The 13,081-nt window shown below is 33.0% G+C and overlaps 2 protein-coding genes across 4 annotated transcripts in view; both read right to left on the bottom strand.

The window, feature by feature from the left end:
- The window catches only part of LOC105283323 (octopamine receptor beta-2R), a 150,155-nt gene that overhangs the window by 94,880 nt on the left and 42,194 nt on the right, over positions 1 to 13,081 (bottom strand). For both annotated transcript variants that reach the window (XM_011345976.3, XM_011345983.3), the window contains one exon: positions 98 to 209. The gene's annotated coding sequence lies outside the window, so the exon portion shown is untranslated. The remainder of the gene's footprint in view (positions 1 to 97; positions 210 to 13,081) is intronic.
- On the bottom strand, positions 8,676 to 12,939 carry LOC113562621 (venom serine protease-like). Of its 2 annotated transcripts, none has more exons than XM_026972521.1 (8): positions 12,593 to 12,939; positions 11,633 to 11,847; positions 11,042 to 11,257; positions 10,627 to 10,834; positions 10,169 to 10,363; positions 9,903 to 10,057; positions 9,372 to 9,528; positions 8,676 to 9,281 (listed from the first exon to the last, which is right to left on the bottom strand). In XM_026972521.1, exons 1-8 carry the CDS (start codon positions 12,606 to 12,608, stop codon positions 9,256 to 9,258), a joined length of 1,188 nt encoding a protein of 395 aa, XP_026828322.1. In that variant the 5' UTR covers positions 12,609 to 12,939; the 3' UTR covers positions 8,676 to 9,255. The 2 variants fall into 2 exon arrangements, with proteins under 2 accessions (XP_026828322.1, XP_026828325.1); XM_026972524.1 differs by having other exon boundaries at positions 12,490 to 12,938.

Here is a 13,081-nt window from a genome sequence, read left to right as displayed (position 1 = left end):
GTTGATCGGCGGTGTATTAATTAATTCGGTCGATATATCGCATCACGATTGCGCGCATTTTCAACGAGTATTATACGGTATTATTGCTGCGACTCACCCCCGTGTGTGCACCGCACCGGTGGTTGTCGTGGTTTCTTGCTCTCTTGTTGGCGCAGCCGATGCGAATCGGCAAATCTGGCTGATGTCAATTTCCGCTACGGAGCACGTGTCTGTGAAAAATTCAACGACGATATCAGATACACCGTCACAACGTGTGTTTGCTCATACGTTCATACGACATGCAATTGTTGCGATCGCGTAATGCAATTGCGGCATCTGACTTTGTCAGACAGTAGATATTATATTTTATGATATTATACAGACATCCTTTCTATTTTTTGTAATATAACATATTAATTTCCGATTGTTCCTTGTCATCTCGTTGTAGTCGTGCAATGTGACTTATCAATTAAATATTTTTTATATTCATGCGTAAAAAAATGTACGGAAACTGTACATAGTGCAAAAATAATTTACGAGAGGTACGTGTGACGTAATTTGAACGAAATAATCAGTAGCAACACATTTTGTCAGCTGTAGTACGATAGACATTCTATCTTTTTTAGTATAAATTTCAAGTGTTCCTTTTAATTTTATTTTAGTTGTTTATATCGTAGATTGAATATTATTTAAGTTCACGTTAAAATAATTTACGAAAACTACGTACAGTGTAATTTAATTTAAATGGAGCACATTTTAACAACTGTAACATGATAACATAAAGATATTTTATTTTTCGTAATATAATATTTTTTAATGTTTCTCTTTTACTTTATTTTAATTATGTAACATACATAATTTAATTTGCAGAGTGAATATCATTATTACTACTACTGTAATTTAAATGATAGTGTTAATGTTAACCGCTTTTTTATGGATAGAATCAAATAAAAATATTTAAAATATTAAAAGTAAACATTAAAAATATTAAAAATATTAAAAATATCAAATTATCTCTAATAATTATCCAAAAATAATCGTTGAGAATTCAAACTAAGAGTTAAGACAATTTTTATCTGATTTCAGAAGAGAATAAATCAGTAATTAAAAGAGCATATAATAAAATAGATTACAGTATAATGATACAATTTGTAAATACAATATAATTCACGAAATCTAAAGACATTTATCAAGATAAAGTTGCATTTAAAATTTCAAATAATGTGATGTCACTGATATAGAATTGTACAGTCGATTATCAGTATTAAAGGAAAATGAAAGGTCACTCTGATTCTGCCAACACGAAAAATCTTGTTTGAATTTTCTTTCATACAATTTTTTATATTTGCCTTGAAGATACATCTCATCTACTTAGTTGTAATAACTGTATGCATACAACCGTTGAGTAAGCAGGTCGAAAGTATATTTTGAACGAGTCAAAGAGTGTCAGCTTCCCTTTACGAAGAGGATTGACTTAAAGATTGGCTTACCTGCATACATTTTCTACGTAAAAGACTTTGTCCTGACACAAGTCGTTAAATGGGGAAGCTCATTAAAATTTGCATTATAAAATGTTTAGGTACACTAAATAAATGAAAAAAGTTACAGCATTTCAATAAAGACATTAAGACCTTCTACTTGCCGAGACGAACAAAGTGATATAACACACTTGTGGATGCAGTTCATGTTTATTGAGAAAACGCATTTCAAAATATGCACTTTCAAATTTATATAATAGTATAGATAGATATAGATAACAAATATTATCAATATTTTGTACAACGAAAGATTATCCTAAATGAAAAACATGATTTGATAAATCAGATAATTAACAGTTCAGAATAAACAAACGAACTGATTTTTTGTTAATTTTTATATAGAAAAAATTACAATTTTTAATTTTTTAATTTTATTAATTATTTTAGTTCCGCATCTGTAGGCGCATATTGTTGAAACTTATTCAATTTTGAGTAGCAAACTTCGAAATTTAATTTATGCTATGATGAACCAATACGCGTATCCCCGTGTAATGCAATATTAATTTTGAAAACACAATATTAGACACCTGCGTATTATATTGAAAATTCAATCCCATGCGATATCGCGCCTCGCGATGCCGAGACTCATGCATTTCTAATTAAACGGTTGAAGCAGCCCCCGTTAAAACACTCCCCGTTGAAGATGTGGTCTCCCTACTTTCCAAGGCAAATACCTTGGCGATATAATCGAGAAACATACGTAAAGATATATACAATATTATTATCCAACGACCAAATATAATAACATACTATAGGTAAAATCTCGGAAGGGAAACGAAACGTAAATATATTCAGATTAAAAATATAACATTCTTCTCTCCCCTCCGCGCAAAGAGGCAAATTGCAAAAATATTAAAACGTATAGATAATATTAAAATATTAAAAACGTATAGGTAATTATTTTGTCGTCTTTTATTACCTTAAAGAGAGGCGAATGCTTCTTCTCAATGAGCGACATCTGTCTTTCGCAAAACGATTAAGTTTAAGAAGGTTGAAAAGCGCTTAAGTTACGACGAGAAAAACCATCACGGTGAGTTTTGCGGTGCGCTTCAAGCCGTGCATAAAACTTGCGAGAACCATGATGGCTATCAAGACCAAAATTAAAGAGTATAAACGAGCGAAAGCAAAAGAAGTGAAGCAAAAATAGTAGATGTAATAGTAAAAAAAGTAGATGAAGACTCAATTATACATATAATCGGGATTATATAATCTCGAAAAGTTGGAGAAGAAGAATTATATATATTGGGTCGTCCGGAAAGTTCGTGCCGATTTTGAAGGAAAATTCAAAGGCAACATTTTTTTATGTCGATAAATATTTATTGACTTATGTATGCACCGTTTTGTTTCACAACCTTTGTCCATCTTTCACGCAACTGGAAGATTCTATTCTCCCAGAACTTCTTAGGTTTCTCGGCGAAAAACTCCTCAAGGTGGTTTTTTATGTCGATCAAAGAGTTGAAGTTCTTGCCGCTAAGAGAATTTTGCAAAGACCTAAATAAGTGAAAGTCTGAAGGTGCAATGTCTGGTGAATACGGTGGGTGAGGTGGCACATCCCAGCCAAACTCCAACAATTTTTGTCGGGTAGTCAAAGAAACATGAGGTCTGGCATTGTCCTAATGGAACACGACGCCCTTCCTATCAGCTAATTCTGAACGTTTTTCCTGAATCGCTGTCTAATTCGTCCAGTTGCGAGCAGTACTTATCTGCATTTATCGTTTGGTTGTGTGGTAGGAGCTCATAATATAGGATTCCTTTCCAATCCCACCAGACACAGAGCATGACTTTTTTTGGATGAAGGCCGGCTTTCGGAGTGGTTAATGCTGGTTCATTTCGCTTACCCCAGGATCTTTTTCGTTCTACATTGTTGTAAATGATCCATTTTTCGTCACCCGTCACTAATTGCTTCAAAAATGGTACGTTTTCGTTGCGCTTGTACAGCGAGTCGCAGATGGAAATGCGATCCATTAAATTTTTTTGGCCAAATTATGCGGAACCCATACATCATAGCGACTTACGTAACCAAGCTTGACTACATGATCGTGGACAGTGGTTTTCGATATTTTCAGTATCTCTGCTAATTCACGTGTCGTGTAGCGCGGGTTATTCTCGATCAGTGTCTTGATTTGATCATCATCAGTAGTAGAGGGTCTGCCCGAGCGTTCTTGGTCTTTAAGGTTAAAATCACCAGCTCTAAACTTAGCGAACCACTTACGTACGGTTCTTTCAGCTAAAGCGCCTTCTCCGTAAACAGAACATATCGAATTTGTTGCTTGTGAGGCATTTTTGCCTTTCCGGTAATAGAAAAGCATCAAGTGTCTAAAATGTTCTTTGTTTTCTTCCATCTTCAAAAGAGTACAAAACTGACACGAATCAATTTATCTGAAACAACTTTTTTCCTAAAGATGCGTTGAAATGTCACCTTTAAGCATATGTATATAAATCGTATGTTTTCAATAACATTGATATATTCAGACATGTTCCAACGCCATCTATTAAAAATCGGCACGAACTTTCCGGACGACCCAATATATATATACAGTAGCGCTCAAAAGTATTTTGTTCATATAAAAATTTCCTGGTTTTCGGATGAAAGGGTTTTCAACTAACTATAAGAGAAACTCATTAGTAAATTAATACTCGAAAGACCACTTATATACGATGTAGTACACAACTCTAATCTAAGTAGCTTACCATTTGCAAATATCGCCAACTGAAAAGTTCCGTACAAAATACTTTTGAGCGCTACTGTGTATATATATACATACACAAAAACATATGCACGAGAAGTTAGCGAAGGGAAATTTTAAATATATTTCACAATTTGCTTCAGACAGTCCGCATTGCATCAAAGACGATCTTCACCAGATATTCCGCCAGTTTTCTTCGTTACATTTGCATGCTTCTGAAGACTACCGTGGAACTTGTGCAATATTTATTTCGCGTCTTAGTTCCTAGAATTTCTTCTTCATCTTTCTAGGATAGAAAGTTAGAACACATGATATATCTAGATTATGGAATTTTATCAAAAAGATATTTTTAATAAATAATCTTTTACTCTAATAATTTTGATATATGTTAATATACATTATAGTCATCCTGAATAATCTTAAGATTTTAACCGTTACTTATATTATTAAAAAATATAGTTATAATTTATATAAATATTCATTTCTTCGCGTTTGCTGTGCTCGATAAGCAAAAGAAAAGAACGGTATGATAGATTAATTATAACAATATGTAATATATTAGTAATAACAATATAATAATAGTATTTATATAATATATAATAATATAATATAAATATGCTTAATGACATTATTAATTATACTATTGATAATAATCCTATTACAATTATTATAATACCATTAATAATAACGATTACGATAGTGTGAAAAATCTTTTTTTCCCTTTTGTTTAGAGACCTTTTGATGAAACTTTTGGACTTTATATAAAAAATGTATATTTAAAACGACCTATGCAACTTGATGTGCGAACAAATTCCGTATTTATGTACGAACGAATCCCGTATTTATTTATGTCGAATTAGTTCTTGGAGAAAGCTATTCCTACCGGAAAGGATTGCGATCGCATCTATTACGATCATGCGAAATGTTCGCATATGCATAAGATATAACGCAGGCGGTTAAAGTTAAATTGCCGAGCATCCATATACACACGGATGTACGTATATCCGTCACATATTTGAGAGAGGAGCTTGTAATTAGTTGCCGAACCTAGATTATATTTGCTCCCGGAAATTAATCCAATCAACAGCGGAGTGCCGGATAAAGTCCGAAAGTCTCGATACGCATCGTTTAACTATTAACTGCCGTGCGGCTCGAGATCTCAAGCCAACATCTCCCGGATCCTCGTAATCTTATATAAGAACTTTACGGAGATCTCGAGAAAGATCTCCTTTTCTCTCATATCTCCGGACACAAAGGAATCATTACCGAGACATATCAGACTTTCCCTCTCCCTCCTCTGCCCTTCTCCAAGAATATAAACGCGAGATTTTCTACCTCTCCCTCTTTGTTGAGGCGCATAATATAATAATATCGTTCTGTTATACGTTTCTTCTTTTACTTCTTGAGACAATGAGGATTTAGTTCGTTGCGGGATCAATAGAGGTGCGCCCCATTTTTCGCGTTGTCCCCTCCCGTGCGGTGCTCCTCATTTTCATCCTTCGAGAGAACTTTCCGAAGAGTCGTGGAAAAAGTAGGTGTAGTATGCCCACAAGCGGATGAATTGTCCCGGATAGAAAAAGCATGGAGCAATGTGAGAAAAAAAAGAGAGGAGTATCTATAATGATGTCATCCGTCATGCTTACGTCTCTTCTGAAATACTCATATATCGTCTTCCTCTCGGGAGTATAAACGTTGGTGACTGTGGGGATTTTTTGCGTTGCGAAATCTAGCCATCAGTCACGTTAACGACGGCGATAACGAAAATCATTGCGACAGTGAGAACGTGACGCGAACTTTCTTGTTTCCTTTCGTGAAAAGCCCGTTTTAGACTATGCAATATATCGCGCAAGAATTGACGCAATTTTTAAAGTAAGAAATATTGCAGAATATCGTACATCAATTGCAAGCAAATTGCATGTGTTTCGTAAATTGCGCAAGTATTGAAAACGTGCTCTATTCCTGAGCAATTTTTTGTCCGCTAGCATGCGCCATGGTTTGTACGTTTCGAGATCTGTTCTTTTTAGCTGAACTGTCTGCATTAATACAAGAAGTATATACATCTGTTTTAGCTGTCTGCACTAGTGCAGAAAGAACCTCGAAAAAAAAGAAACTTTGGAGCATTGGGACAAATAAAATGTCTGTGCAATGCGAGTGCAAGTATTTGACTCGATGTAATGAAATTGACGTGGTGTATCTTTAAATGAAAGATATTCCAGATTGAATTAATATTTATTTATTTGTTATTTTTATACTTTTTATTTATTTATTATTATTATATGTATATCTTCATTTATTATCTATTGTTATAATTTATTTGTCGTTTTTTTCCGAGAGCTCGTCATTATGCATAAATATTAGGTGTATGCAAAAGTATTAGTCTTTTCTTTTAGTGCTCCGGTATTATTTTTTGAAACTTTAAATAAATTCTCGCTTTTCTACGTTTTTGGAGAGGTGGTATCGACGTTTGTAAAACGTCAGTGTCACAACTTAACGATAAATATAACTTCAAAAATGATAGTATGAACACGAACAGCGAAAAGCTATATACGTTTTTCGTATTCAGCAAGCGTTGTGGTCCTGGGCTGGAAAGTTTTTCTACACGTGGCGTATTCATCGAACTTCGCGCCTTCGGATTACCATTTATTCCCATTGATGCAGTACTTCTGATACGTGACTGAGATACAAAAATGTTTTGCAAAGCAATTCGAAATTTACCCGAGAGTTGGCAGATATTCGTAAAAAATGAAAATATTTTAATGATTGAATTGTATTGCATATATTATACAGGGTGTCCCGGGTTTTAACCGACAAACTGCGGGAGCATATTCTACTAGTGGAAATAAGAAAAAATTCTTATATCGAGTTTGCTTAGAAATGCTTTATTACAAAGTTATAAACCAATATTGAAAAGAAATATCAGATAAGTAACAACGGATTTTTTCACAAAAATATAAATTATCTACGCAATGATTTAGTGACGCATTTCAAAATGTTGTCTTTGCACATCGATACAAGCTAGACATCGACGTAGTACAGAATTTGTTACGGTACGACATTCCTGAAAATTTGGTTGCATCTCAGTAACTGAATTAGTAATTCGTTGCTTTAAATCTATCTGGTACTCTCCTGTTAGGAAATCTACGTTGATACTCTCGTACGGCAGCTCGTGCATTTCCGTCACAGAATCCGTACACGAAATGAATATCAGTGTATTCCTCATTTGAAAACACTTTTGGCATTCTGATAGTAATTGCTAGTCGACACGACGATTGAAATCTAACAGCTACTGTTGTGAAAGTAACAATCATACTGAATCGTTTCAACATAGTGAACATGAATACATGTGAATACACATAACATAAACATCTTCGACCTTCCAAGTTCTACACTATGTTCCGTTGTTACTTATCTCATATTTCTTTTCAATATTGGTTTATAACTTTGTAATAAAGCATTTCTAAGCAAACTCGATATAAGAATTTTTTCTTATTTCCACTAGTAGAATATGCTCCCGCAGTTTGTCGGTTAAAACCCGGGACACCCTGTATACTTAACAAACGAAAACGTGCAAAAACTGACTAAGACGTTTGCATACACTTAATATACATACATATAATATAATAAATAAGAGTAAGTAATAAGAAAGTAAAATAATAAGAATAAGCAATAAATAATAAAATAAAAAATGTAACAAAACTTTTTACATACGAAGCATTGTTTTCGAAAAACTTAGCTTTATGAATTGGAAGATTGCTAACGTCTTTGTACAGCGTTATTATAGTATTACAACGAAAACTATATTTTCATGTATTGTAATTATACAATTATTTTCAGTACATAATTAAATACATATTTTGTTGACTAAAGTGTACGATGGCTAATTACTTATATCGGATATCTTGATCCGTCAAATGCCTCTCGCTCGTCTAACTACCCTATCGCACTTTCCATTACCATCCTTGTTATCTGCCATAACTGGCTCGGGTATCGACGCCATCAAGAGAAGCCAAAATTAGCCGCAGGCTTCAAATTTCTCAATGTATGTCAAAAGCAATTTTGCAGCTGACCGATGGCAAAATTAATGAACGTACCACGTAATTATTAATATTCTTCACCATTTCTCATTTTAATACCAATTCTAACTTTAATTTTAATTTTAATCTCATTTTAATCTCATTTTAATATCGAGGAATCGAATAATTTAATAGACGAATTTCATTATGTTACTTTGAATCGTCAACATTTAATAACGATTTGATAGTATTAGTAGATTTATATAAATTAAATTTCCATAAATAAATTAGATTTATATAAATTATATAGATTTATAAATGTGACGGTGAATTATGAAAATGATCTAAATAAAACATTTTTTAAAATTGAATTTATCGTTTACTTTGTATTACATCACAAATTATATAAAAAAATATGACTTAGCCACTTTTATAATCACCGGCACAAAATCAGTATATATACTTATATTTATTTATTTATTATACATACACGGTCTGTCACATGCTCTGCTGTGACTAATTTTAAAAACTTTTTTTCCAATAGCGTTATTCCTTGATGATTGGCTGCTAATACAGCTTGACCATCCCAAATTTCAAAGCATTAATAGTCATTAGTTGTGACGTTGCGAGTCTCTTATTGACGCTCGTCGAAAATATACTATGAAACGAATAAAATGATGGAAAGCATGTACGGTGATTGCTTGAATCGTTTCATTGTTTTTAGATGCTAGATATACTCGATTTTAACAGTAGGGAAAATCCTCCATGAGCAAGACTGTTTTAATAGCTTTCAGCATCAAGTTAGATAAATATTAAGTTACATTAATATTTGTGAATACGTTAAAATATTTATTACTATTTTGATATTATATATTAATATTTGTGAATATATTATTCTCCTTCCTTTCAAATGAATTGTTATTCTTTCTGTACATTGGAAAACATACGGAGAGAATAGCAATTTCTTTGAGAGAAAGGAGAATAAAGTACAAATGTAAATCCACAGTCGTATCCGATATTCCTTTTCGGCATGCATGTTTATTCCATTTTGCAATAGCGAACACCTATAATTAAGAAAGACTATATAAGGTATCTTTCTAAAGGGTGACAAAAAATTTCTTGCAGTTTTAATCTGTTCTTCTACTGATTCTTACCGCGTGTTACGCTCATTATCCAATCTATATAAGCTCCTACGCGTGTATCAACGGCGGGCTCGTCACCGGCACAACCAACACCGAAACTCGTAATACCAACTAATACCAGATTATGAGTGGTAGGATTTTGCCACAAGACAGGTCCACCGCTATCCATCTTTGAAAAAGAATAATCATAAGAAAACTGACTTACCTTGAGACATTTTTTGCGCAGTTTTTGAATAAAATTATAATTGAGTACGTTTAATCCATTACTAACTAACATCCCATTTTTGAGGCACAATTCATATCACAGGCAAAATTAGACACAGAGTGAATAATGTTTACTTAAAATCCTCGCGATTTAATTTTCAAATCAATTAACGCCCGTGATAATAACAATAAAAACAACTTTAATTTTTCAAAAATAATAATTCGGAACTAATGTAAAAATGAAATTAACAAAAATTATTTTACTATGTAAGTATGTCCCTTGATGGACTAATTAATATCAGAAATATCAGAATAATGTGTAAAACTCAGTTTTATTACTTGACAGGTGTCCTTTCCTGGAGTGTAAGTGCATACGTGATTGTCCATGTTTATACCGGGATAATAGCTTTTGCACTTCGCTGGATTTATTACATTCAAATGGACTTTCTGTAACGTGGACGATTTGGCGCCACCGAAATCCAATAGACCCCAGCCTGATATTAAATGCGAATAGAACGAAAAATGAGATATATGAAATAGTGAGAAATTAATACAACATTGAAAGAGAAAGAGCGAAAAAAGAGTAATAGGAAACTCGTACTGACCCAATGCTTGTACAATAGCACCACCGAATGTGTCTCGATGGTGCTGAAACGGTAAACAAACCGGACCGACCGCAGTACTGAATTCTATGGTTCCTATAATCTTGCAAACAGCTATATCATTTTCACTACCCCGATAATAAGGATGTGTATCGCACTTGCTAATGCGAAACGGCTTGGTCGCATTCGTCTCTGTAACTGTTCGCAAAGAAAAGTATGAATCGACGTGAAGTTTATACATAACAATAAGCAAAGTATGTAGTAATAGAAATAGTATTAAATATATATATATATATATATATATGTATGTATATATATATATATGTACATATATGTACATATATATGATTGGAAAAAAGAAACACAACCGCGTTATTTAATTTCAGTCTATTGTAGTAATAAATTGCGGCGCTTATCTAAATTTTTTAATATTACTTAGATCTACATATTTTAATGATTACCTGTATTAACATCATGTTCACCAACAACAACGAAAATATTATTAATATTTCTGTTTTCTAGACAATGGGCGGCCGTTATTACATGCTGGTTGGATATTATGGTTGCACCACAGTACAACACTTTCATGGAATTATCGTAAAGCCCAGCCATCATAGGATATTCATTTACTCCAGTTTCCGAACCACCTACTATTGTCGGCGCTTTTGTCTAACAAGCAGCATAGCGACATACATTAGATATACAAGTAAATATCTTATTTTATCAAATTTGCCAAAAAGTAATCTAATTGTATTTTTATGTCATTTTTTAGTGTGATGATGCTGACATAGTTCTATCAAAAGCGATGTATGACATGTCGAGATGAAGGTATGACAGATGTAGCGTTTCCGGAAAGTGTGCAAAAATTGAACTCACAGGATTTTTCCAACCGCACTCGCAATCGTATTCATCAAATGGTTTTTCTGATTGAACTTGGCATAAAAATACACCTCCCGGTGCCCAAGACGGTGTATCCAGTGTTATCGTGGGGTTCTTTCCTTCTAGGGTAACATTACCTTTGCCGCAATACTTGGGTGGAATAATTTGTCCAGGAAATTTTATAGTAAGACTACCTGCACTGCAGTCGCGATCCTTTAAATTAATTTATAGAGTAAATTATTTATTTTATTTATATCTATAATTGCTTATTGGTAATAATTATTAATGTGTGTTGAACATCATATTTAGATTAAATTATTCAGATTTGGTTTAAGAAGTTAAACTAAGTTTAGAAATGTTTATAATAATTAGCAAGAGAGGGAGGAGGGGAGAGGGGAGTGGAAGAAAAAGAAAATATATATATACAGGATGTCCCGAAGCATTTTTTGACACATGTTTATAGAACATTTGTTCTTCAGAATTAAATTTCCTAAGATCTCAAAGTCTGGCCGGAACGTTTGGAGACATCCTATATATATATATATATATATATAAATTTCAAGAAAAACATTTATGCAACATACTTACTCGTGGTATATCAATGCTGCAAGTTATATAGATAACATAAGGACTTGTTAATCGCCATTCGCAATGATTTTCGCCTTTGTAGCCATTAGGATATCCAGGATTTATCACATAATATATTTGTCCAGGTGTCAAATTTAGAGAATAATTACAGTCAGACGCTCTAACGCCACTCAGCATCATGAAAGATAGCAGTGAGCCAAATGAAATTGCCCTGACTGAGATGAGATAAATAAATAAGCTTATGTTATCATTGCATGTGCGATGTTCGTGCAGCAAAATTTTCGTGTGTCGAAAATAATGTTTCGAGTATACAACATATGCAGTTGATAATGTTTATGAACAAGACTTAACATCTTTATGAACGCGTATCATTGTATAATTGTACAACGAAGAGTGCAGTCTATTGTGTTTACTGCGTTAATAAATTTTAAACATTTTTACAGCCATAATAAAAATAAATACAGGGATGCGATGAAGCGTTAACTTTTGAATTTCATACGTATAATCCTTTTTTAAATAATTTTAACATATCTTTTTTTTCTCTTCATGCAAATAAATAAATACGTGTGTTTATGTACTTTTATAATTTTCAGTCAAATCATAAAACACTACCAACACATATAGTATACAAACATACGAAAAATATTTTTTTATACACATATATTAATTTTATATATTTTTCATATATTATATATGATTTAACTAATATGAATTGTCTTTACGATTTGCACAAATTACCGTAACACATTATATCATTATTTATATTATTATATCATTATTTTAACTTAGCTGATATTTAAATTCTAAATATTTTCTAATGAGAGAATATTATTTATTATTTATTACACTTTACTCACTTATATTACAGATATGATCCAAAACTTATTTTGATATTATCACTTGTTACACATTCTGCGTCTTTTAATATTAGCAACATACCTGTTTTTTTATTTGAAATACCTGTTTTTGCACGCATGTTACATTTATCAAAGTATTCCCTGGCGTTTCAAGAAGTTAACTTGCCGTTCTGACAAACAATCATGCTGCATAATGGGTGTGCGTGTCTGCTTTTATTCTGACATAAAGATAAAGCAAACACGAAACTGATAGTATCTTATACGTCTTATCTCTTCATGGTCACAGCTTGCGAATGGATTTGCTGTATTAAACGCGAATATCTTCGCAAAGTAACATAAGTATATGTATACTGTCCCTTGTGTTTAACGAGACATTTAAAATCATCAAAGTCATTTCATACGTGAAGTGGGGTACGCACAGTGGAGGATCTCGGGGCGGTGGCGGCGTCGGAGCGACGATCAGAAAACAAGAAAAATATCCGGACGCCACACTACCTTCCGGACCCGCCCCCCCCCCGCGACATCGACAATTTGATTGAAAAGCAGTGTATCTTGTATAAAAGAAAACAAAAATAAAAAATATAACACATTA

This window comes from Ooceraea biroi, chromosome 1, assembly GCF_003672135.1.
Source record: "Ooceraea biroi isolate clonal line C1 chromosome 1, Obir_v5.4, whole genome shotgun sequence".
NCBI classification, from domain to species: domain Eukaryota; kingdom Metazoa; phylum Arthropoda; class Insecta; order Hymenoptera; family Formicidae; genus Ooceraea; species Ooceraea biroi.
This window is presented reverse-complemented; position numbering and strand designations above follow the sequence as displayed.

What these genes read in the sequence shown, in the direction of transcription:
- LOC113562621 (XM_026972521.1), bottom strand. An exon ending in AGTGCGGTTGGAAAAATCCT is followed by an intron (nt 10,835 to 11,041) that starts GTGAGTTCAATT and finishes GCTGCTTGTTAG; the next exon opens with ACAAAAGCGCCGACAATAGT. An exon ending in TGCTATTGTACAAGCATTGG is followed by an intron (nt 10,058 to 10,168) that starts GTCAGTACGAGT and finishes ATTTAATATCAG; the next exon opens with GCTGGGGTCTATTGGATTTC.